General features: G+C 34.9%; 1 protein-coding gene across 1 annotated transcript in view; it reads right to left on the bottom strand.

Annotated features, from left to right (window-relative positions):
- Nucleotides 1–12653: 12653 nt before the first annotated feature.
- LOC150102978 (uncharacterized) overlaps nt 12654–25544 on the bottom strand; it is a 215204-nt gene continuing 202313 nt past the window's right edge. Inside the window, exon 5 of the mRNA XM_090398032.1 lies at nt 12654–12768. Within this exon, the coding sequence (XP_090254158.1) occupies nt 12654–12768 (115 nt within the window). The remainder of the gene's footprint in view (nt 12769–25544) is intronic.

Raw genomic sequence — 25544 nt, 5'->3', positions numbered from 1 at the left:
TGCTGAAAACAATGAATCCCACATCCACTGAAAAAAAAGTTCACATCAAAATACAAATGTACTCAAAGCAATTTCCTTGAAATATCAATTGACTGAACATCCCATAATTGAAACAGCATTAAATAATACATTCATAAAAATTCAAATGAATATAGCACAACATAATTTCCTGGGCAGCAAAAATTGAAATGCAACGAGCAATGGCTGGTTGGAGAAACTGTTGAAGAAAACATTTCAATGAAAGATAATTATCTTGAAACATCAACTGACTATAACTTTATATGAAACTATATTAAATTACATACCCATAAGAAACACTTACACCAAATGAAGTACAGTATAATATAATTTCACAAGTAACAAAAATTGTGATATAATGATCATTTGTTGGAGGACTGAAAAACAAACTAAGGTCTGAACAAGAAATTCAGCTATGAATTTCTTTTCTTCTTGCTATTTCTTTGTTAGAGCCAGTGTAGAAAAAAATACACTGATGATGTTTTCTTGATATGAAGTTATGGTAAAAGGAAGAAGAGAATGGGAAAAGAGAACTGCATGAAAGACTGAAGTTTGAGATGACAATTGTAAGAAGGAAATAGAAATTAATATGAAATAGACTAATGAAACAAGCCAAAAAAAGAAAGATTTTATTATTATTATATGGCTAAGGGCAATAAGTATTCCATTGTCCAACATATTTGTGATTTATATTTAATAATTGTGGTGCTGGTTAACTGTTTTGGATTTTACTGATTTATGGAAATGAAGCCATAATTATTATCATCATCATCAGACCTCCATAGAGTTAAGATTCATCACAGGAAGTCCCATTCTCACATGCACTGCTCATCATATTTTGACTTAAATGCATTCATTGTCTCTCTCTGCACTCACCACACTTTCAGGCAAAGCATTCCAATCACCCACCACTCTTAATGCAAAAAAAAAAATAAAAAATAAAAAAATAAATAAATATATATATATATATACTCATCAGACAGCTTATACAGCTTCCAGGGATGACCTCTTGTTCTCCCCCTTTCTCTAGAGATTCTATGAAAAATCTCATTCAACATTTATCTGGTAATTAGCCCCCCCCCCATCTCCCTCTATCCACTAGGCTCTGCAATTTGCATTCTCTCAATCTGTCCTCACATTCCACATTCCAGAGCTGAACCCTCTCCAACAACTCACCATCCTTTCAAAAACCAGGTGACCAAATCTGTGCACAGTAATCCATATGTGATCTGATCAAAAGCTTGTATGGAATCATAACATCCTTACTTCTACAAGTTAGTGTTCTCTACATCATTGCCATAATTTATTATGTTGTCTTCACAATTTTAGCAAAACGTCACCAAAATTTCAAGTCCTTATCCACCATCACCCACAGATCTTTCATCTACTCCAAGATATCCTACCAATCCTATACTCTGCATCACATCTTTGCTTCCAACATCTTAAAACCTTACTTTGTTAAATTTAACTGACATTCTCACACAATCATGCATTCAGATAGTCCATTCAAGTCCTCTTGAACATCAACTTCTCATAAGTCTCCCCAATTTTACATCAAATGCAAACAACTATTTATCACCATTTAAGCCCTTCCGATATTTATACAAATTAAACAACATTGGCCCCAAAACAGACCCCTGGGGCATGCCACTAGTGATTCTCCCTTTCTGAGATATCGCTCCCCATACACAACCAGCTGATAACTATCAGACAGCCAATCTCAATCCAATGCACTAATCTACCATCCATCCCATCTGTTCCAATTTAATAACTTATCATGTGGCAATTTATCAATGTATAACATACCCTTGTCCACACTTTGTTATAATGAATAAGCAGACTGCTAAAAGATGATCTTCCTTTAACAAACTAATGCTGTCCATCAAAGAGAATTCTGCTGCTGTCCAGCCAGTTCTGAATCCTAGTCCTCACTAGGTTCTCTAACACCTGACTACAACTCCAGACAAACAGATTGGCCTGTAATTTGAAGCCTTAGTCTTATCGCCCCCCCCCCCCCATCCTTTTTATGAACAATTTTGCCCTCTTTCTGCTCCTTTGGAACTTTGGCTAATCTAAGACCCATATTAAAAAAATAAGTTAAAGCTATTGTTACCTCTCTGGAACATTTCCTGAAGACATATGGTGATATACCATGAAGTCCCATAGGCTTACTGACATCAAGTTTATTTAATTCAACATAATACACCATATCAGAAACTGATTTTATCTTCCTTAATCTTCCTAAGGTTTAGGGAAATGTAAAATGTACAGCTTAGTGGACAACCAGAGAAAAGGTGATTATGGTAGACTTTCAGCTAAGGAAGAATGAGATTGCTAGATTAATACAGAGGGGATTATACATACATCGAAAGAGAAAAGAGAAAAACAAGAGTCCATCTGGAAGTTGTGCAAGTGGTGAACAGGGAAGTAAGGAGTGAAAATGCTAACAATAATGATACCCATATCAATCATTACTGCTTTGTTGTTACTGCTATCATTACAGAAAAAATTTACTCACAATACATAGCCAAGTACTCTGGGAAGTCCTAGCCAAAACCATACCACATCAATGCTGTTCTAAATGCAACCACAGCAAATCTTCCAAATTGCAAAATATTATAAGAAATTCAATTAGGTGCTTTGACAACCCCCCCCCCCACCTCATTTTTTTTTATTAACTATCAAAATAGACTTAACATTATCAGTAGAGTACTGTTTTGGACTGTCAGAATGATATAATAAAAATATATCATTCTGCATATAATAAAAATATAAAAATCATGTTTTCTATTCTTATGTGTTCCCTTTGTTGAAAAGTGAATTTATTTTCCATTATCAGCCCTGAAAGTCCCTATTCCCTCACCAAATTCTTCGATATGACAGAGTGTGCATAACCAAACACTTGATGGGAACATGTATTTGATATGATCATGAAATAAATAATGTTTAACACATGTAAAAAATTATTAACCCCTATATATTTCTTCTTTGTTATGAGAACATCATCAAGAAGAGAAGGACAGATTGGCGTGAGTCACACAGCATATGTTTAGATACTCGTGTTTCAGTCAGAGCTAAGTAAATAGAACACACTATTAGAGTTCAGAGGAAACAATGGTTAGTAGTTTGTAATCATAAAAAATCATGATTGCTCTTAAAAATGCTGAGATAAGTATGCAGTCAGAATAGTTGAGATCTGGACAATGTTAGAAAGTTACAAGTTTCATGAAACAGAAAAGCAAATTTATATTTGTTTGAGTGAAGAACCTTGATCTGATTCCAAAGACCAGACCATTGCAGCTAGTATCAATGGTATTATAAAGTAAGCAGGGCTAGTCTTATCAGATTCCAAGAATATGATACGGTCCTATGTTCCTGGATTTTAATCTCAACAGAAACAATCCATGCCACCATCTAGAAAATTATCAATAGATATTCTCTCACCCAGACCACATTCAGATCTAAAAAGAGTAACCATACCTAAAACGATCATCAATTGAAATAAATGGATTCTTTATAAATTTAATCTACTTTCAATATGATTTGAAATTATCCACCATATTGAAAGTTGTCCTCTTTCTTTCACCATTTCCCAAGCATTATATTAATACTTCTATTCTTTCCTGGTGTTTATCATATCTTATTCTCTTCTTGTTGACTTTATTACAAGCAAATTAGCTGTTATGCTGAGATTAGAACTAAAGAACATGGGGACTACATCAAATTCTTGGAATCTGATAGGTCTGGCACCACTGACACCAACACAGACTTCTTTGGAATCTAACCATGATTCTGCACTCAAATGTATTTAAACTGATCTTGTTTATATCTTTTGAAATATTTAGATTTTTATTTGCTTAAATCTGTTCCCTGAAACTTGGGAAACTCTACAACACAATGTGAACCACAGCTACTCTAAGTGAATGCCTACTTCAAAGTTGTGGAAAGTGCATGATTAGGTAATTGTTCACAGTTTTTTTTTTAATGATTTATGTAACCCTATGTTTGAATTAGAAATACTAACCACTGTTTCCTTTGAACTCTAACAACATGTTCTACTGTACACTCAGATGTAACCAACATTATTATTATTATTATGACATGACACCTCCAAGGATTCCAAAGACTCATCGAGGGAGGGCACTTACTCTATAACTCTCTGTCACTCAATCCACCAACTACAGCGAACTGCATCATCTACACCAATGCCATCTACCATCTACCACTAGTATTTTTCACAGACAATCACAAACATCCATGCCTATGGCAGATTTGAATCCACAGCCTTTTGGCTTGAGAGCAGATTGCTAACCACTCGGCCAACCAGACTGGCAAAAGAGCTGAATGTCTGTAGACAATCACAAACATCCATGAAAAGTCTTCCCCCCACATTCACAGCAAGGGGAAGGGAACAGGAAGATAATTAAGCTGTTTTGCATTAAATACATTGTTAAAATGAATTAAAACTATGTCAAATTCTAAATGCCATACTGTAATATTCAAATGCTTTCATTTTTTTGAAAATATATTGGATTACTGAAGTCTAAAATCTGTTAGGTTTCATTTTAAAACTATTTTGTGCATTATTATTATTATTATTATTATTATTATGTGACACCTCCAGGGAGTCCAAAGGCTCATCGAGGGAAAGTGTGGCAAGCGTCGAACGACTGATCTTCTTCACACTGCATTAATATACCCTGTTTAGCAAATGAGAGATTACTATAGCCTTCTTGAAACAAAAATGTCAGGGAGAGGGGTGGGAGAACAGGAGAGATACATTAATTGATGATGTGCTTACAATACAAGACAGAAAAAGTAAGACCTAACAAATATCCCATCCCATTCCATCTTCCATTTATGTTAGGATCTATGGCTTGTCATGTCCAGTTATAGGATAGGGTTAAACCAGTTAACCCTGCCTATGCCTGTAAATAAACTGCAATGTTTCTGGCCAGTTCGTCTGTTTTGAGGTAGGTAAAACCCTGTTGTCTCTGTATGAGACTAGCTAACTCATCTTTATTTAAAAAGCTTTGATAGAGTTCTTTGTGTCCTAGACAGTATTCAAACCCAGGTCTTTCCTGCCAAAAGACATTGTTGATACCAACTACAGAGGATCCCTTCTGATAAATATCATTATCCTCACACCATACATTAACTGTGAGATGGCCTCACTTGTCATACAGAAAACTTATTGAGCCAAGCCTCACTGCAGTTACCATATGTTCAGGCACTGCATTCCAGTCACTCCATGCTAAAAACATGCTCCTCATCCCTGAGTTTATTCTCTATTTATGCAGATTCCATGATTGGCCTTTTGTTCCTGGTGTCCCTCCATTCTCTGAAAAAATCTTTTCCACATTAATCTGGTAAGAGCTCTTTGTCAGCTAATAAGTAGAAAATTTGATGGTAAGAAACTAGTAATGCTATTATTGGAAGTTTTTCCACTTGGTTATACTATAAATTAAAGATACCAAGAAATTATATACTTGGCTTAATCCTTTATCCAAGTGTAAGCAAACAAAGTTTGCTCCTGAAGTATTTTCAGAACTGGGGCAACTTGTATATAGAAGCTAATGACTTCACATCCCTTGCCTTAGTATCCCATAATGCAAAACACATATCCAAGTTTTTGCAAGCAAAGCAATAAAAAAAAATGTATTCCATAACGAGAACAAAATAAATAAATCTTTGCTAAGAGATAGCAAGCCTGTGAGCTGCATATTTGATATATGAAGAATTCTGAAATGTGGATACAGTACACAAAATCTTTGCTACTGTTTTGGATGACTTTTTTAATAACTGATTAAAATAAGGGGAAAGATTCTTTTCAGATACAAATTTTTACTTTTCTCTAGTGGTACAGAGAAATTACTAGATTTTTTTTTGACAACTTGGACATCACATCTGGTACAATAAGAATTCAATCTTAAAAATCATTATCACTTTCCTGATATGTATTCTTAAAGGGTGTGCAGACTACCATGACTTACTACATGACTGAGCTTACATTATTACTAATGTAAACTCAGTCAATACTACTGAGTTTACATTATTACTAATCTACACAATTTCTCTCCATATTGGTCTATTAATTTTCAGCATACCAGTATTGTCATATCTACCATTTTGGTCATTGTAAGGCACATATGACAATCAATGTCGATCCATTTAGAACTTAGCTTTCTTCTGGATATTTTTCCTGCCATCTTGGCATCAAACACTTGTTTTACTAATGTTTCTTCTTCCATTCTCTTTTAAGTGACCATACCACCTTAGATTAGCCTTGTTCATACATTCTTGAATGCTAACTATGTCAAGTTCCTTTCCAATATCTTCATTTTTGATGTGAGGCCACTGATGTCATCTATTAAGGCCCCTGCTTTTTCTCTAATCTTTGATCAAGTATTTCTAACCCAACTTTCAGATTCATAACTTAAAACTGGTTTGAACACTGCCTTGTATACTACTACTTCAGTGTTTTGGGTAATTTCTCTCTTATTCCACGTAAATTTATTCAACTGACTCCCCCATCTAATCAGTTTTGGTTATTCTGTTGTCTGTCTCCATATTTAATTTATCATCTTCACTTAAAACTGCACCTAATTGGCTGAAATATTACTTGATCTATAGCTTTCCCATCTTAAAAATTATCTGAAATATAAATTGTAAAAAGAACTGTGCATCATTGTTCACATGTGATAATTTGCTCTGCAAGATATCATACAAGAAAAATAGTATATTATGTGTAGTAGACAGTGTCAGACTGTACGTACACGTTGGTGGAGTGACATGGGATAGAGTAATAGGTCAGGTGTGCCCTATAACTTGAGGAAAGAAGGGATGGCAAGTCATAGGATAATTCTGCTACACAATATAGTTGTTCACTGATGACCCATATCTTCTGTATGAATATCTTCCATATATGTTATTGTTTTGATAAGTTCCATATTTCATGATCAAAAATTCAAAAAGCAATTGCTGTTTTAAAATAATTATTTGTGCATTTACGATATGTGGTAAATTATCCATCTGATAACTTAATTAAAGGTAAATTAACTAATTCTTTAAATTGAAAGAAAAAAGCAGTGGTGATCATATTTCTGAACAACTTACCAGATATTGTATTTAGTTGTGAGATGTTTCATAACTCATATTTTTTTTAGGGTTAACATATTTTTACAATTTGACTATTTCAAATTTCAGCCTTTTGAATTGATTTCATTTATCCATTCAGAACAGAATAAAAGAATCATATTGTTATTTCTGGGGTACAGTACTTATTTGAAGTACAGCACTGAGATAGATATAACTTGTTTTCTGGAAACTTGGCAATTTGTATATAATTGAATTATCTGCTTATCTTTCTCCCTTCCCCTCCATTATTATGAATTAAATTTGATTAGCACATATAAAAATTAATTTACAATTTATTAATTCCTATATATTTCTTCCTAGAAACAGAGTCAGACCAATGAAATGCTGGGCCTAGACTCATGAAAGGAGGAGGAGGAAGAAGAAGAAAAGAAATTTCTTCCCTGTTACAAGAACATCATCGGAACAAGAAGAAAATATCACTATAAAACTTTCATGAGTCACATAGTATGTATTTACTTAGCCAGCCTGGTTGGCCAAGTGGTTATAGCATATCTGCTCTCCAGCCAAGAGGCTGTGGGTTTGAATCCTGCCATGGGCATGGATGTTTCTGATTGTCCTACTAACTCTGTGTGGAAAAGGTATCTGTGACCACTTACTCTAGCAGAAGACTCCCAAAACTTGGTGAGTTATGAGAGTAACCATACAATGTCTACAGACATTCAGCCCTTTTGCCGGCCTGTTTGGCTGAGTGGTTAGTGTATCTGCTCTCCATCCAAAAGGCCGTGGATTTGAATCCGCCATGGGCATGGATGTTTGTGATTATCTGTGAAAAATACTAGTGGCAGACGGTAGATGGCATTGGTTATAGCATATCTTCTCTCCAGCTACTTTGGGTTTGAATCCCACCATGGGCATGGATGTTTGTAATTGTCTTACTAACTCTGTGTGGAAAGTGTATCTGTGACCCTACCACTTACTCTAGCAGAAGACTCCCAAAACTTGGTGAGGTATGGGAGTGACCATACAGTGTCTACAGACATTCAGCTTTTGCCGGCCTGGTTGGCCAAGTGGTTAGCGTACCTGATCTCCAGCCAAAAGGCTGTGGATTCAAATCTGCCATGGGCATGGATGTTTGTGATTGTCTGTGAAAAATACTAGTGGTGGTGGACAGTAAATGGCATTGATGTAGATGATGCGGTTCACTGTAGTTATAGCATATACACTCTCCATGAAAAGAATGAGGAAGATATCCAGGAAAAGGAAAGTCACTAGTGGAGTCCCTCAGGGTTCTGTTTTAGGGCAATTACTGTTTAACTTGTATATTAATGATATTGGTCAAGATTTGGATGGAGATAGTTGTTTGCAGATGATGCAAAGATGGGACGAACCATGAAGAGTAGTAAAGATGTTGTGGCCTTACAAGAAGACTTGAATAAATTGAGTGATTGGGCACAGAAATGGGGGATGTGAGTTCAACGTTGCAAAATGCAAGGTTTTAAAATTTGGAAAACAAAGATGGGATGCAGAATTTATGCTTGGTGAGGATCTATTGTTGGAGGTGGAAGAAATAAGAGATCTGGGAGTAATAGTGGATAAGAATCTAAAATTTAGGGGACACATAGCCAAAATTGTGAAGCCAACACAAAGGCTTCTGGGAATAATGGGGAGGACATTGACTTGTAGAAGTAGGGAGATTCTTGTTCCGTTGCATAACTCTTTGATTAGGCCACAGATGGACTATGTGCCCAGATTTGGTCACCTGGTTTTCAGAAGGATGAAGAGATGTTGGAAAGGGTCCAAAGGTGACTGACTAAGGTAGTTTCTGACCTCTGGAATGTTGAGTATGAGGAAAGATTGAGAAGATATAATTTGCAGAGTCTGGTGGACAGGAGAAGAGGGGAGATATGATAGAGACCTACAAGTTGGTAAGGGATTGTTATAGGATCAATGCTGGAGAAGTTCTACAGAAAATAGTGGGAGATTGGGGGAGAACTAGAGGTCATCCCTGGAAACTGTATAAAGAGGGTGTGAGTAGGGAAGTGAGGAGGCAGGTTTTTTTCATGCAGAGTTGTAAATGATTGGAATGCCTTGCCTGAGAGTGTGGTGTCTGCAAGGAGTTTGAATGCGTTCAAGGCATGGTATGATGAGCTCTGTGCGTGATAAAAGGTCCTCCCAGATAAGTCTTTGACTCTATGAGGTCTTGGGATAGTAATAGTAATCATCATAATAATAATAATAATACAACTTTCTACTCCAATTTTCTAACTTTCACCTCTTGGGTCAGAAGTGTTTACAACTTTTGACTTATTATTTTAGCTTCTTGATGGCTAGAACAATTTTTACATATCTATGTATGTCTGTAAATGTATTTTTTTCAAGCTAATTTACTTATTTCATAGTAAGAAAAACCCAAGTTTATGGAAAAGCATTTGCTACCTTCGATCCAAAAATGAATCAGACTTGTTTGAAGACAGGGGCGGCTAGTGCATAGGCACTGCAAAACTGCAGCATCCCCAATTTTTCTTGATATATAAATATATTTATTAATTTATTTATATTTGCTTGTAATATTTAATTTTATCATCAACAATTCTATACAATTTTCTTATTTTGTATAAAAAATAATAAAAATCCATCTTGTAGCATGTAGGAGGGCAAAGGAAGGTAGCAGCACTCTGTTTACCCAGTGTCATATTGCTACATGCATACGCATATGCATGTCATAGTTATTAGTGCAATGCGGCACTGTCCATAGTGCAGTTCCACTGTTGTTTATATGCAGTTTGCACCAGTAGTAGAGTGTTTATAGTGCTTATTGTGTTTTCTCCATCTCTTTAAATATTTGGACATTACAATTAAAGGATTTAATTGTAATGTCCAAAAATTGTAAATCCATTCCTTTAATTACAATTAAAGGAATGGATTTTATTTTTAAGTAATTTTGAATTACACTAAACTGTATAATTTTATTGATAATAAACAATATTTTTTCATGAAATAAAACAAGAAGAATATATTTTATTTTAAAGTGATTGTGGATTATACCAAACTATATAATTTTATCGATAATAAACAATATTTTTTCATGTTTAATTTTTTTTAAATGTTTATTATAATTTTGATATTTTATCCAAACAGTGATACACTGTACTTACAGTGTGTATGTATATTTCGAAAGTCGCAGCATCCCAACGATTTCAAGCCACGAGCCACCACTGTTTGAAGCTTAAAAATTCCTTACATTTGATGCATTGATTTTGAACCCACATCTTTTTTCCAAACCAAACAATAAAAGGGAAGGCCAAACCACTGCAGTAAGTACATCTTGACCTTCTTGCACACAAAAATAAAGAACACCGAAAAAAAAAAGGGGGGGGGGGGGAGATATATGCAATAATCTATTTTTAACCCACAAAAGAAGCAGTGGAAACTAATAGAAGAAATGAGCCCATTTAACCTGTTATCAGTGTGGATTTCAACCAATTACCACAGATTATAGTGATGAGGTTTTTATAACATAAAGAGATACAAAAGATAATTTAAACATTTAAATCACTCTTCTGCCATTTGTATGTATAAAACATGTAGTTATATCAAAGTGTTTGCAATATAGCTTAATAATGTAGTTATTACTCTAAGTGAGCAAGATTACCTAGAGTAACAGCTACAGAATTTTAGCATTCAAGTAGTTAAATCATGGAAGATATAATCAGTTATCTTATCAAAAACAGCAAAATTGAAAACTAGCTGTCCAAAATCATTCATCAGTAAATGGTATTTATTGAAAATTACTATAAAAATAATTTTATTACGTAAGCAATAGAGACAACTATGTTTTTTATTTTGCAATGAACTTTGGAACAATTAAATAATACAGAACAATGTAAATGTAAACTATATATGAAAGTTTTTATCATTGCACATTAGGAGTAAAAAAAAAATAATAATAATAATAAAACTTTCTCAGGAATAGCAGGGCAAGAAATTGGTATCTTAAATAAAAAAAAAAAATTACCTGAACTTGGCTATGGAACCATGAACACTCCCCTCCTGGCCTTTCTCACAGATCTCAAGAGTAAGAATGTAAAAAAGAGGTGTTTCAAGAATAGCAAAGCTAATGATTAGTTATCTATTTAAAACTCTACCATTCCTCTATTTCCTGTCACATTTTGGATTTTTGAAATTTTTCTTTTTCTATCTTTATGAATTTTGCTTCATCAAGGTTGCACTGTACTTTAAAGTATAGCTAGCTGAATGCTGAACTTAAGTAAAAACTGAAATATTTTAGCATTAGAAAAGTTAAAGCTTATTGCATAAGTAAGACATACAGATGATATCTGATACAGATGACTACATCCAATTATAGTGTCAACATCTATTTGCAATTTTATCATTAAAAAATAATACAATGAAACTAAATTTTAAATACTAAAGCTAGAAGAAATATTTTAATTTAGTCTAATTTCTATATTTTCTTTAAACTAATTTCTAATTTTCTTAATTCTTAATTAAGAAATAAGAGATGCAATTCTTTTTTAATGAAAAGAATTAAGATCTCCAATTCAATTTAATCTATGAGATTCATATTAGCATTAACTTGATAAGTATAAAAAATAGGATGGTTTAACTTTTTTAAGTAAACAATGAAGAATATCAGTTAATAAAATTCTAGCTAAATAAATCTATATAATTCTGGAAATTACAATATTTACATAAATATAACAGTTGTCATGTTTAAGAAACCTGCAATGTTGTACCTTAAAATATTTCCAGGTACATATTTTCTTTATTATTTATTAGAATAATCATTTTCTTCTCAATCTATTTAAAAAATATCACAAAACATCTTCAAAATGGACCATTTTTTGGCTACTGCCAAAAGAGAAAAAATGTATGCATATAAATAGTAGCAACTGTAGTTACAGTTGAAACTCATGATATGAAACGTTGTTTCTTATCTTTAGTCTATAATGACAAAAAAAAAAAAAAAAAAAAAATTGAAGCTTTGCTCGTTGTGGAACAGAATAATCATATTAGATATAATTCTTTATTTATAAAATTTCTAAGTATTTGGATATGATTATTGATTTGAATTTCAATACTGTTCAAACAAAGCAAATAATGGTAACTTTTAACAACTTGTATGGAAAACAGCTGCATGGAAATGTTTACCCACAAGACCTTTCTGTGCAACCATCATTATATATAAATGTTTATAATAATGGATGCAATCGTATCTTTTTTTTTTTTCCCCAAACTGATTAAAACTTTTGTGTAAAAAGTTAAATTATTCACTGGTTTAGCTATCAGACTGGATTGTTTTAAGTAATTTAATTAAAGACTGACAATGTTCAAATCAAACAGATTTTTAACTACTGAAGTAAGAGGCTATTAATGCAGATGTTGTAGGTTTTGTTATTAATTTTCTTTTGAAGTCCAAGTTAATGATGCTTTAGTGTCAAAAATGCTATTTAAATTCTATGCCCATTTAGGAATGTTAATAAATAGAGTTCGACAGCCTAACTAATATCAAAACTTCAGATCAGGTGTACTGTAGTTCCCTCCTGTGTCAATCGTCCACTTCTCACTAAGTCATCATAGCTAGGTGGTGGTGCACAAGTCAAAAATGAATCCTGAGGAGCAGTTTCAGATCTGCAAGAAACTAAAAGTGTGAAAATGTGTGTCTACAATTTTATCCCATGAAAATAAAGGTGAAGGGAAAAAAAAGAATAATTCATCATTTCTTATTAAATTAAACAAAAATATTTGAATCTAGAATTCAAAATTTTAAATTCAAATCTAGAATTTTACAGTATATTATTACATTTAATATATTAAAAAGCTTACATGAAATTAACAAGAAATATATTACTTTGAATCTGTGCTTTTAAATGCACAATTAATACAACATAATTTAAAGTGGAGCACTTGATACAGGGTTGGAAATGAGCAACAAATTACACTAAAAATTGAAGAGCTAAAATTAATTATTTTAAATAATTACAAACATTAAACAGCTACACTAGTTTGCATACAAAGAGAAAAATCACAATAACTAGTGGGGGAGGAGTATATGAAAGTCAAATACATTATGTAAAAAAAAGTGATACTGGATCTGGTTATATACAAATGAGCCATGGCATAAAAACAGGCATTTTATGTTGGAGTGAGAACAAGACATTTCTTGATAGCAAATTCTTGGATATGGCTGCAAAATGTCATTTAAGCAATAAATTCAGGGTTGCGAGTCATCATAAGACTACAGGCCAGCCAACGTTAGGTGGAGGCAGCCAGATGATTGCATGCAAACTGTTCCATAGTTCACAGATTGTGGAATCAATTCCATCACAAAAGCATCCTGAAGATACAGTGAAGGCCATGGGCTACAACCTAAATGGGTGACCAATAACTCTGATTATCTTCTCGCCAAAAGAAAAGTGCTACCCTGAATCAGCTGCAATTTGACCCTGCATTGGCTACAGGCATACTAGTATCTGAATGTCCCTATCCCTAATACTACAGGAGAGAACATTTGAAATGGACCAGACTCCATGTCAAATGGTCCCAAGACCAATGAGGAAGGCATCAATATTGTTTACAGATGAGTCTCAATTTGCTCTACAAAATGAAACCAGATATGCAGTGATTTGGAGAGAACCAGAGACATGTTATCACCCCTATAATATCCGTGAAAGGACATTTATAGTGGAGATAGTGTGATGATTTGGGGAGGCATCTCACTGGATGGATGCACCGACCTGTATATGCTTCCTAGAGGAACTGCAAATGCCACAATTTATAAAGACAAGGTGCTGGACCCCTATGTTCATCCACATGTAGGTATGATAAGGAAGACATTTATCCTACAAGATGGTAATGCTCATCTTTGTCAAGCGAAGTTCATGGATCCAATATCTTCAAGAAGAGACTTTAGCACAGATGGACTAGCTAGTTCTCCTGTTCTCCTTAATCCTATTATGCGCATATGGGAATACTCTAGGCAAATGTGTTGATGCTTTCAACCACTCTCTCCTCCCAAAAACCTTGCGGAACTTAGGAGACCATTGCAGGAGCAATGCATTGCTGTCAGGGGTGACCACATTCCTTATAGAGCCACTATGACAATCTCAGTTTGACATCTAGTTTTTGGGTACATTAATAACAGGTACATTATCTTCACGTACCTATTTGTTATTGAATTAAAGTATTTTTTATTTACAATTCTTATGTTTCTTTCAAATCTCATATTCTACTGCTTTTCACCAAATTGCATAAAAATTCTTCATACAGTTTTTGAGTTATCATGATTTTTTTCCTTCGTTTCTTAATTTACTGAAACTAGCATAATTATTTGGAGGCATGAAGTAGCTTGAAAAAGTTCTATGTTTGGTCTTTAGAGCAGGATTTTTGGACCAGGTAAAAAATGAATAAGAAATACAAAATAAATTACAAAAATTAATTAATTTTTATTAATTAATAAAAATACAAAAAAAAACACACCTCAGTTTTCCCACAGTATGAATGTACTACAAGTTTACAACATTTCATGGAGGGAGTCACATAATAAAAAAATACTACTTAACTGCCTCTCAAGCACTATTATTTGTCCCCATCAAACAGCTTTAACCATGGTATTTCTGAGAGCTGCATTCTAATTCTATAATAATCTCCAAGTCTGGCCTTGCTTTTAATGCCATTAATGCTAGGCACAGAATTATCTAGAATTGGACAAATATACTTCATTCCAGCAAATTTCACATTTGATCGTCTATTCCTTGAAATATGAAATGCTAAGAAAATCATCTGAAACATAACTGTTCAGATTGTATGCCAATCTCTAAGTTTTGGGAGGTGATTGCAATTAATTATTCATAATGTTACTTTTAAACATTTTTTTTCTAAATAATTATTTTTTTATGTATGCAACTTTTACAATTATTCTTTCGAACTCTAATAGTATAATCATATACTTAAACTGCAACCATGACATGACCTAGTATTCACAAGTTTTATGACTCATTCTTATGATTCATATATTGCATGTAGTTGCTGATCTGCCTCCCTAATGAGGTCCATGCAATATTGGTTGAAATATACTGGAATTTTTTAAGATAATTCTATACATATTTTTTACATGTGTAAGACATGAAAGTTTTTATATAAATCTCAAACCTTATAATTCCACATATCCCTGTAACCTCAGAATTGCAACTGATACTTGACTTCTTTCCAGAGGTGAGCCATTATTTAATTTAATTTTATTTATTTATTATTTTTTTATATCCTTCTACCATGCACTGGAAATGATCTCTATCTATCTCATAAAATTTATTCCTGGTACATGATGTGAGACCATTGTCTGGTTTATTAGAGGTCTTATGTGGCTTGAATTAGAAATTTAGAAAAAAAAAAAATTGAAATTTTTTTTACAATAAGTTTCTCTGATTATCCAATCCTTAATCTAGTCATGATAATACTAATATACTCTGGTTTCCAAGGCAGGATTATTATTTTAACAAAGACCATAACTCATGTTTCCATTATATCTCTCCCACTTTTCCATTTATTTGCTAAACTTGTAAGCTACAAACTTTAGTGATCCTCACAGTGTGCATAGTGTTTCACAGACTCAATATTATTTTAGTTACTTGCCTCTAAATTATCTCCATATCCCTGTCACTATAAAATCCAGAAATCAAAATACTTTTTCATCCTTACCCAAAATCAAAATTTTTACAATGAACATTGCACTTACAAGGTATCAAAATCAAATCTGCTATTCTTAACCAAACCCCAACTGGCATCCTCCATAATTATAGTCCACCTGAATTCTCTTAACTACATCTGCACAAAGAAAGGAACATATATTTTTGTCAAATCAGACATTCTTTGTCCAAGGTTATCAAACCCTGGAATCCTCAAACTCACATAACAACAAACAAACAGTGAAAGTGAACCTTTATTCAGTTAGTCCCTTAAAAAAAGTCAGCCAACAAACTATTTCACTGTCTACAACACATTAATACTTTTGAAAGTAATGGAGAAAAGCTTACAACCAGCTTCTTCCCTACCTGGAGAACTATCAGAGTTAATGATCATGAATATGGATTCCACAATTCTCATTCCTTAGCACACCTCACCAACTTTAGCATTTGAACAGAGGCCACAGGAATATTTCAAGAAACTCACATAGGCACTCTTGAATACAAAAAATGATTATTAATTAGCAGTTGTCCCCCCCCCCCATTCACTTTCTCATAAGTGCTTTGTTTCCATTATGTACTTTTTATAAATACTTTCACGAGCAGTGATCCACCAAATGCCACACTCACCAACATCCACCCAAACTCACCCAACTTCTCGTGTTCTTCTTTCATTCCATTTCCCTGTTCTTTACAATAACCTTCTCCATACTGTTTTTCTCAATGAATATAATTCCAAGATTTTCAAAAAACAACTAATTAATGGATTTCTTCTTTCTCTTTAACCACTTTCCCACAAGCACCACTATAGTGTTATAGGTCATACAATCTTTCATATGTGAGGTTGATAAAAACAAAAAATAAAATTGTGATCTGCTCAAGATCTAATAATGATGGTACAATAACTTTGTAGTCTGTATTCAATATCCTTCTCCTCATCAATAATTATCTACAGTGTCATTACAGCCTAAGCAACATACTGCCTCATCTTGAGTTCTTCAAGTATAGAAAGACATATGTAGGTGTTATTCATAACAGTATACTTTACAATAGAAAGAACAACAGAAGAGGAAGAAGAAGGAAAAATTTAATAAATAAATGATATGCTAATATTTTATTGGTTTTCTGACCATAATCATCACTACATAAATTACATGACACAAAACACCCAATTAGAAAGTTATGGAAACAATACAGATTGGGATCCTACAAAATGGCAAACAAAAAGAGTATATAAATTATTAAAAAACAAAAAAGTTAAATCTTATAACCAGGCACACCATGTTGAACACATTGAACATATGGGTTGCCTAAAATTCACAAACTTAATAAATAGCTATACAAACGTGCCAAACAGTTAGCTGAATATTTTCTCTCTTTTCACAAGCACCTTTTCATCCTCCATTAAAAATTTTGCTCACTTTAAAAATTGAAAATCTTAGCCTAAAAGACTTAGACCTTACTTCACTCTTTACCATTGTATCTTTAAAAGAGATTCTTGATCTTATTAAGCCATATTTCCCTGCCGATGCTTATGAATTATTCAGAATCACCAATTATTCAAGTAATTTTATATTGAAAGGAAAACATACAAACAGCTGGATGGTACTGCTATGGGGTCCCTCACCCACTAGCCAATTTCTATATAGAATTTCTGGAACACCAAGCACTTAACACAGATACAAATAAACCAATAGTTTGGCTATGTTATGTAGTTGAAGTTTTTATTTGGCATCACGGCCCAGACACAGATATATTTAAGTACATTAAACTGTGAACATCCAAAAATACACTTCACCATAACAAAATAGTCTAAAAATTGTCTTCACTTGCTAGATAAAAGTAAAACGACTACCAAATGGTTCCTTATCCTTCTCTGTATAGAGAAAGCCCATACATAATGGAAGGTACTTGTATAAAAAATCCCATCAATCCAATCCCCTTGCACATCCACCATCCATCCCAACAGTATGTCATCACAACACTTACATAGAACCATGACTATCTGCTCTAATAACACAGTCCTGAAACCTAAACTTGGGTACCTTTGCAACATGTTTTAGCCAATGGCTACATAAAATAAACAAAATTCCATGGAGTCTGCTCCATAAGATCACTTCTCTAAGCAATCACAAGATCACAACAAACCTATCCCCATCCCTTTTGTTCAAGATATATATATATATATATATATATATAATGAAAAATAGCTAAAGTTCTCTGCAAATATAATCCCCATATCACTTTCAAACCACACATTCAGCTAGTTACTGTCATCCATTCTCCTAAGAATTAAATTCATCCTCTTGCACATCCTGGAGTCACTGGTAGATCTGCTGACATCCATCTTGAAGAACACGAGAACTAGATCCCTGATCATCTGTATGATAAGTCAGGACTGGTAGATTATGCTCTGGATATTCCTTCAATTAATCTTAAAAAAAAAAAAAAAGAAGTTATATAGAAGTTGCTACAGGTCTGAGAGACTATTTTTGGAATTGACATTGGCTATGAAGCACTCTCCTAACTCAATAAGTATGGCTGTATCAATTTGCAAAAAATTTTTCAGAACTATAAAACTTCCAACATTTTGGAGACAGTCATTCTAAGACCATATTAGCACAACTTCTCCAAATTAACTATGCTGTTATCTTTCCCTAAGAGGCCATTTTTTTTCCTTTTTTTTTTTTTTTTGGCATATCAATTTCTTTTCAGTTGCAATCCGAGCTGTTTCCATAACATTCTAATTGAGTACTTTGTGTGTCATCACATTGTAATTTGTGTTACAATGATGATGATGGTTACAAAATCAGCAAAATATTAGCATTTGGCATACCATAATGAAATTGTTACATGAAATACTTACCAATCCATTAAACTGGATTGGTAAATAAACTGTAGTGGACAAGAAAAGAATCCTGTAGAATGCATCACATGATATTCTCCTTAATACGAATACTATTTTGATAGCATCTGGTTCTGCTCCACTATAAAATGCTTCCCTCAACAATTTATATGTCTCAATCATATTAATCCTTTTCCTCTTATCTGCCAGGCTCCAATCTTTCCTCACTATAGAGTGAGGAAGGCTAATGCCTGAGATCAATACTATGGAGCACTTGTTTGTACTGACAATGGTTTGATATTTCTTGATTCACTGTTTTAGTTCCAAGATTTCATTTTGCAGATTTCCATATACTAATCTAGGTTAGAAAGAGTAGATCATTATGTCTGCTTAGAGCATTGGCATGGCAGTAGCTGTGAATGGGATGAAAGCCACACAAATAGGTGATAGTAGGAAGCACCGTGGGATGGCTGCTGTGAATTTGTTTTCGCATAATCAGATCCCACAATCCTGAAAGTTAAATCAATGCAGCAGCCATATTTTCCATATATTTTATTATTACTATTATTACCCAAGATCCCATGGAGTCAAAGACTCGTTTAGGAGGTCCTTTTATCAAACACACAGCTCATCATACCGTGCTTTAAACAGACTCAAATTCTTTGCTGACAGCACACTCTCAGGCAGGACATTCCATTCCACACAACTCTGTATGAAAAAAACCTGCTTCTCACTCCCCTACTCACACCCTCCTTATACAGCTTCCAGGGATGACCTCGGGTTCTCCCCTGATCTCCCACTATTTTCTGTAGAACCTCTCTAGCATTGATCCTATAACAACCCTTTAATAACTTGTAGGTCTCTATCATATCTCCCCTCCTCCTCGTGTCCACCAGACTCTACAAGTTGCATCTTCTCAATCTTTCCTCATACTTGACATTCCAGAGGTTGGAAACTACTTTAGTCAGTCGCCTCTGGACACTCTCCAACAGCACTTCATCCTTCTGAAAACCAGGTGATCAAATCTGGGCACAATAGTCCATGCGTGGCCTAATCAAAGCCTTATACAATGGAACAAGAATCTCCCTACTTCTACAAGTCAGTCTCCTCCACATCATTCCCAGAAGGCTTTGTGTTGTCTTCACAATTTTGGCTATGTGTTCCCTAAATTTCAGGTCCTTATCCACTATCACCCCAAATCTCTTATTTCCTCCACCTCTGACAATATATCCTCACCAAGCATAAATTCTGCATCCCATTTTTATTTTCAAAATTTTAAAACCTTGCACTTTGCAACATTGAACTCACATTCCCATTCCCAATCATTCAATTTAATCAAGTCTTCTGGTAAGGCCACAACATCTTCTCTACTCTTCACAGTTTGTCCCAACTTTGTGTCATCTGCAAACAACTGAATATCTCCATCCAAATCTTCACCAATATCATTAATATACAAGTTAAACAGCAATGGCCCTAAAACAGACCCCCCTGAGACACACCACTAGTAACTTTCCTTTTCCTGGATATTGCTCCCCCCATACACAACTTGTTGATACCTATCAGATAGCCAGTCACCAATCCAATATCGAACCCCATCCACTCCAGTTTGACTATCAACTTATCATGCGGTAATCTATCAAAGGCTTTTGCAAAATCTAAGTATATTACTGTGTATCCTTCTCCTCTGTCCATGGAAGCAGTCACCTTATCATAATAAGTAAGTAGATTACTAAAACATGACCTCCCTTTAGCAAATCCATGCTGTTCATCAAACACCTGAAACACAGATAGGCCTATAGTTTGATGTTTAAGTTCTATTACCTTCTTTATGAAGTAGCACAATCTTGTCCTCCTTCCACTCCTTAGGAACTTGATCGAGTGCAAGACTCATATTAAAAAAATATGTCAAGGCCAGCATCAACTCCCTGGCACATTCCTTCAGAATATGTGGTGATATATTATCAAGTCCCACAGCCTTATTTACATCTAGTTTGATACACCTCTTGTTCACTTACAGTCAGTCAGTCTCTTTCCCATCATCAACTGCTCTCAATCTCTCCATGAAGTCACATTCACAAGACTGAAAGACCTTTATGAACTGCTCATTAAGTATCTCCACCAAACCTGCAACAGCTGTCTTTATACCATTTTCTCCAATCAATGTCATCCTTCCATAATCATTCTTTCTTTCTCTGGCTACATATCGAAAGAACTCCTTAGGATTCTTTTTGGCTTCATTTTTTGGCTAACTGCCATTCATACCTCTGTTTAGCTACCTTCACCAACCAAGTCATCCGCTTTGCCTGGTCTTTGTAGTCCTCATGGAATTGCTTATTTCTGCTTCTCTTATGCTGCCTCCATAATGCTGTTTTTCTATGTATCACACGCTTAATCTCTTTATTCATCCATTTCACACCTCTCTTATTTAACCTTCTCACCCTTGGAATACATTTAGATATTGCATCTACTAGATAGTTTTTGAAAATCCCCTAAACTCCATTGATCTCTTTTCCAGCTAACTCCTCATTCCATGCTACACCTGCAAGCTGTCTCCTGAGCTCTTCATAATCACCCCCCCACCTTGTAGTTCCACATTAACGGACACGCTAACCACTCGACCAGCCTGGATGGCCGAGTGGTTAGCATGTCTGCTCTCCAGTCAAGAGGCTGAGGGTTAAAATCCGGCCGTGGGCATGAATGTTTGTGATTGTTTGTGGAAATACTAGTGGTGGTGGTCAACGGTAGATGTGTTGGCATAGTTGTGGTCAGTTGGTGGATTGTGAGTGGTGGAAGCAGAGTTGTAGAGTAGATGCCCTCCCTCAATGAGTCTTTGGACTCCTTGGAGGTGACAAATAATAATAATAATAATATGTTGGAAGTTTATTTTGCACTTGATTAGACTATAATAAATTTAGTTTAATCCTTTATCCAAGTGTAAGCAAACAAAGTTTGCACCTGAAAATATCTTCAGGATCCTGAAGATATTTTCAGGCACAAACTTTTTTTGCTTACACTTGGATAAAGGATTAAACTAAATTTAAAATAATAATAATAATATACCCTTTTCTTACAGAGGTCCTCACACTGCTGGAAACCACCCAGGTAATCACCTCATGGTCACTCTCACCAACTGGTGGGTGATTTGACACTTCATTTATAATTACATCCTCTGATGAGATGACCAAATCCAAGACCCTCAATCGTTGTGTGCCCTCTGTTACATACTGTCTGAGGTAGTTATCCCTCAAAAACTGAAGAAACTCATTTCTTTACTTCCAGTTGCTATGTCATCATTCCAGTCTATATTTCCATAATTCAAATAGCCCATAATGATTGCTCTTTTCTTATTTACTTGGCTAATTTGATTATACATTTCATAGTCACTACCATCCACATTTCCTGGTCTATAACAACATCCAACCAAGTATTTCATTCCATTCACCTCTACCTCACACCATACTGCCTCAAAACCACTGGCACTATTTCCCTCTTGCATCTCTACTTTGTATGAACATAACTCTTTCTCTATCATCAACAGCGCTCCCCCCCCCTCCCTTTTTACCCCTTCTGTCCTCATGAAACACATCATACCCTTCCATCTCTATTCCTGTCAAGATGTTATCCTCATCTAACCATATCTCGCTTATTCCAACAATTTTTGGGTGAACAGACTCAATTAGTGCAACAATTTCATCTGCCTTGTTTCTTATACTTCTAGCATTTGTATTTAAACACAACAGCTCATTCCTGGATCTACAGCTAATTCCACTGATAACCCTCATTCGATGTGTTCTCTCCATGCTCGATTGGGGTCATTTCCCTTTTTGCATATTCATTTTAGAACCCTTTTCAATTCCAACAGTTTCCTCTTGATCACAGGTCATCCCATTCCTTTCCTGTCCACACATGCTCTCACATTCTCTTGGAGCATCCACCTTTCTCACGCTGTGTACCCCTGTCCAATCTGAGCCTCCCCATGTTCCTGTTCATCTTGCACACTCATTCTCTCATTTTCCATACTCATGCCACTTACTTCCGCATTCATAACCCCCTCTTCAACCTCTCCTGCTTTTCAACATCACTTCCCAGTTGATCTGATTCATTCTCTATACTCACTTCTCTACCTTCAAGCAACAGTCTCTCCAAATGACTCACACCATAACCACTCAAATGCAGACCATCGCTCCCATACAGTTCACTTCATCCTTCAAACTCATTCCACACATTAACAAATTACTCCCCTCTCACATTTCAGCCAACGTACCATTCATAATCCTTGCTCTCCGCCTCATCTCACCACAGTCATACCTAGGTAACACACTTACTACCCTTCCTGTCACACTATTCTCTTTTATCCGTCTAAGCAGCCTCCTGACGTGCTCTTTGTCCTCTGTCAAGTCATTCGTACCTATTAAAACCATCAACTCCTTCGCTCGTACCCTCCTCATATCCAATGCCTCAATCACTCTACTCATTTTACAGCCTGGAAAACATACCATGTGCATCCTCTCATCCAGCATACCTTTAATAATGTAGTCGCCATACAAAGCCACTCGCTTGTCTTTTGTTAACTCTTTCGTACCTACGTGATTTGTTTTAATCGTTTTCACCCGAATTTTCTTAATGAGGGAAATAGAAGAAATTATAAAGTAAAACTATATACAGACTGACAGTTCAGTTAACCAGTTGATGACACTGTTTGGGAGTAAATGCATGCAAAGTTCCAGTCATGGAGCTGACCCCAACTGGATGGGTCCACAGGTGGTGGATAGGGGTTCATGTCCAGATATGGAAGGCAACTGCAAGATAAGCAGGGTAGCCTGATGAATAAGCAGTCCCAGACCAACAGCAGCAATGTCATCAGGAGTGGTGGAGTGGCCTTTGGCCACTCCACCACTGCAAGACTTCTCAAACTAAAATGCCATAGAACCCTAAGATGACAATGTGATATGGTGCACTATACTGCCATTAAATAAGAATGCCCCACAGGAGATACCTGAAGATAAACTGCAACAACTGTTCACCATATAAGGTGCAGCTGCAAAGGCATCTGATCCATGTCATCTGATCTGACATGGTTCAGGGATTGATGGTAGCCTGCACTGGCTACCAGCTAGGATGTTGCAATTTCTGACCAATACCCCACCTTCGGGATCCAAATGCCTACTATGGCATCCTGGATATTACAAGAAATAAGCACAAAATTTTCCATATACAAGTATAAGAATGAGATATTACCATATTATCAAAATACTCTTATCAGAGATAGTTGTAGAAAGTTTTCTTACTTAGTTAAAAATTAAATTATACTAGACAAGAAATTATATTCTTATTTATAATCCTGTTTTAATTCATCATCATAACACTAATAGACCATATTGGTCTGTTCTGGTCTCCTGTTTTAATTTATCATCATTATTATATTACCTCTCTATGGTGTCAAATGACTCACTGTGGTAAGCACATCATAAATGATCAGCATTCCTAGCATATAGGAATGCTCTCATTTATGTATTTAAAGAAAAGATAGATGGATAGTATTAGAAATATATATAGAAAAAAAAGCCTCAACTCTTTTATAGCATCATGTAGCTAAAGGCTATCCTTTTTTCTTATTTGACCAGGAGTTCCATGCCACCAAAAACTAACTGAATTTAGAATTCAGAGATGACTGGTATCCAGGTGGTTAGCCTTATCTAAGTTAACTGCCTCAAGTTGACCTTCTCTGCCTGGGGTTGTACTCCAGTCATTCCTGCAGCTGACCATAAGATCACAGCAAACTAAGAGGATAAAACTATTTTAAAAAAAAAAAAATGTGAGTGGTCTACATCACCTAGCCAAAAATTTGATATTTCCAACAGTGCCTCTTTCTAAATATAAAACCCATCAGATTGAACAATAACATTTAGGACTTTTCATAACATCTTATCAGTGGGAGCAAAACCCAGAAATATACTAAGGCTGAATCAATGCTGAAGTCATGTATTTTCATATAAGTTGTAAAATGGTATATCACCATATTATTAAAATGTTCTTATAGAGAAAGTTCTATAATGCATAGCAATATACACATCAATATACACATTTGCATTATGGAATACTAAGGCAATTGAGAAGTCAACAACCTCTTTATACAAGTAGATTAGTCACGAAGTCACTTCATGCACAAACTTTGTTTGCTTAAACTTGATTGATTGATTAGTCTTATCCATCTCTTTAGGACAGGTAGAGTTCTCTAATGAGGGTTCACGATGAATTTTTTTTAATGCGGCCAGTTCGTCACTGCTTGCTGCATCCCCCTAAGGACAATATTCATGACTGTAATCCGTGTGTGTTCATAGGGCTGGTTTGCCTATTCTGAGGGATGAGAAACCCGAGAAAGATAAAGGTTCTTCACGTTACTGATGGGAATAAAACCCAGGTCTTTCCGACCAAAGGGCTTTGTCTATACTGACTGAGCTATGGAGGCTCTGCTTAAACTTGGGTAAGGATTAAAATAAGAATACAATTTCTTGTTAAGTATAATATGCTGTATGAACCAAGTGAAAAAAACTTCTTACAATGTTGGAAGCTGTGAGTAATTGGAGCTACTATATTTGCATGACAGTAGCACAAAAATAGTCAATTAAATAGATATTATTATATGCACACATATGGTTTTATTATTTCTGAACATGTTTTCATAGCTCCTTTGGATATAATTAACATTTAGTTAGCAGAGCTTAAAGGAAAGAAAAGCATTGCTAATAAAACATTACCGAGTTGATAAAGACTTTCTTGAAAAAGAAGATGAAGGATAGAAAAAATAAATCCTGATAGAGACAGCACTTTTCATTGGTAGCAATCTGTGGATAAGTTTTCCCACACTAGTATTACTGGTA

The sequence above is a fragment of the Typopeltis vanoorti genome, chromosome 9 (genome assembly GCF_054136105.1).
Source record: "Typopeltis vanoorti isolate ZY-2024b chromosome 9, IOZ_Tvanoo_1.0, whole genome shotgun sequence".
NCBI classification, from domain to species: domain Eukaryota; kingdom Metazoa; phylum Arthropoda; class Arachnida; order Uropygi; family Thelyphonidae; genus Typopeltis; species Typopeltis vanoorti.
The sequence above is the reverse complement of the archived record's forward strand: the minus strand, read 5'-3'. Positions and strand labels throughout refer to the sequence as shown.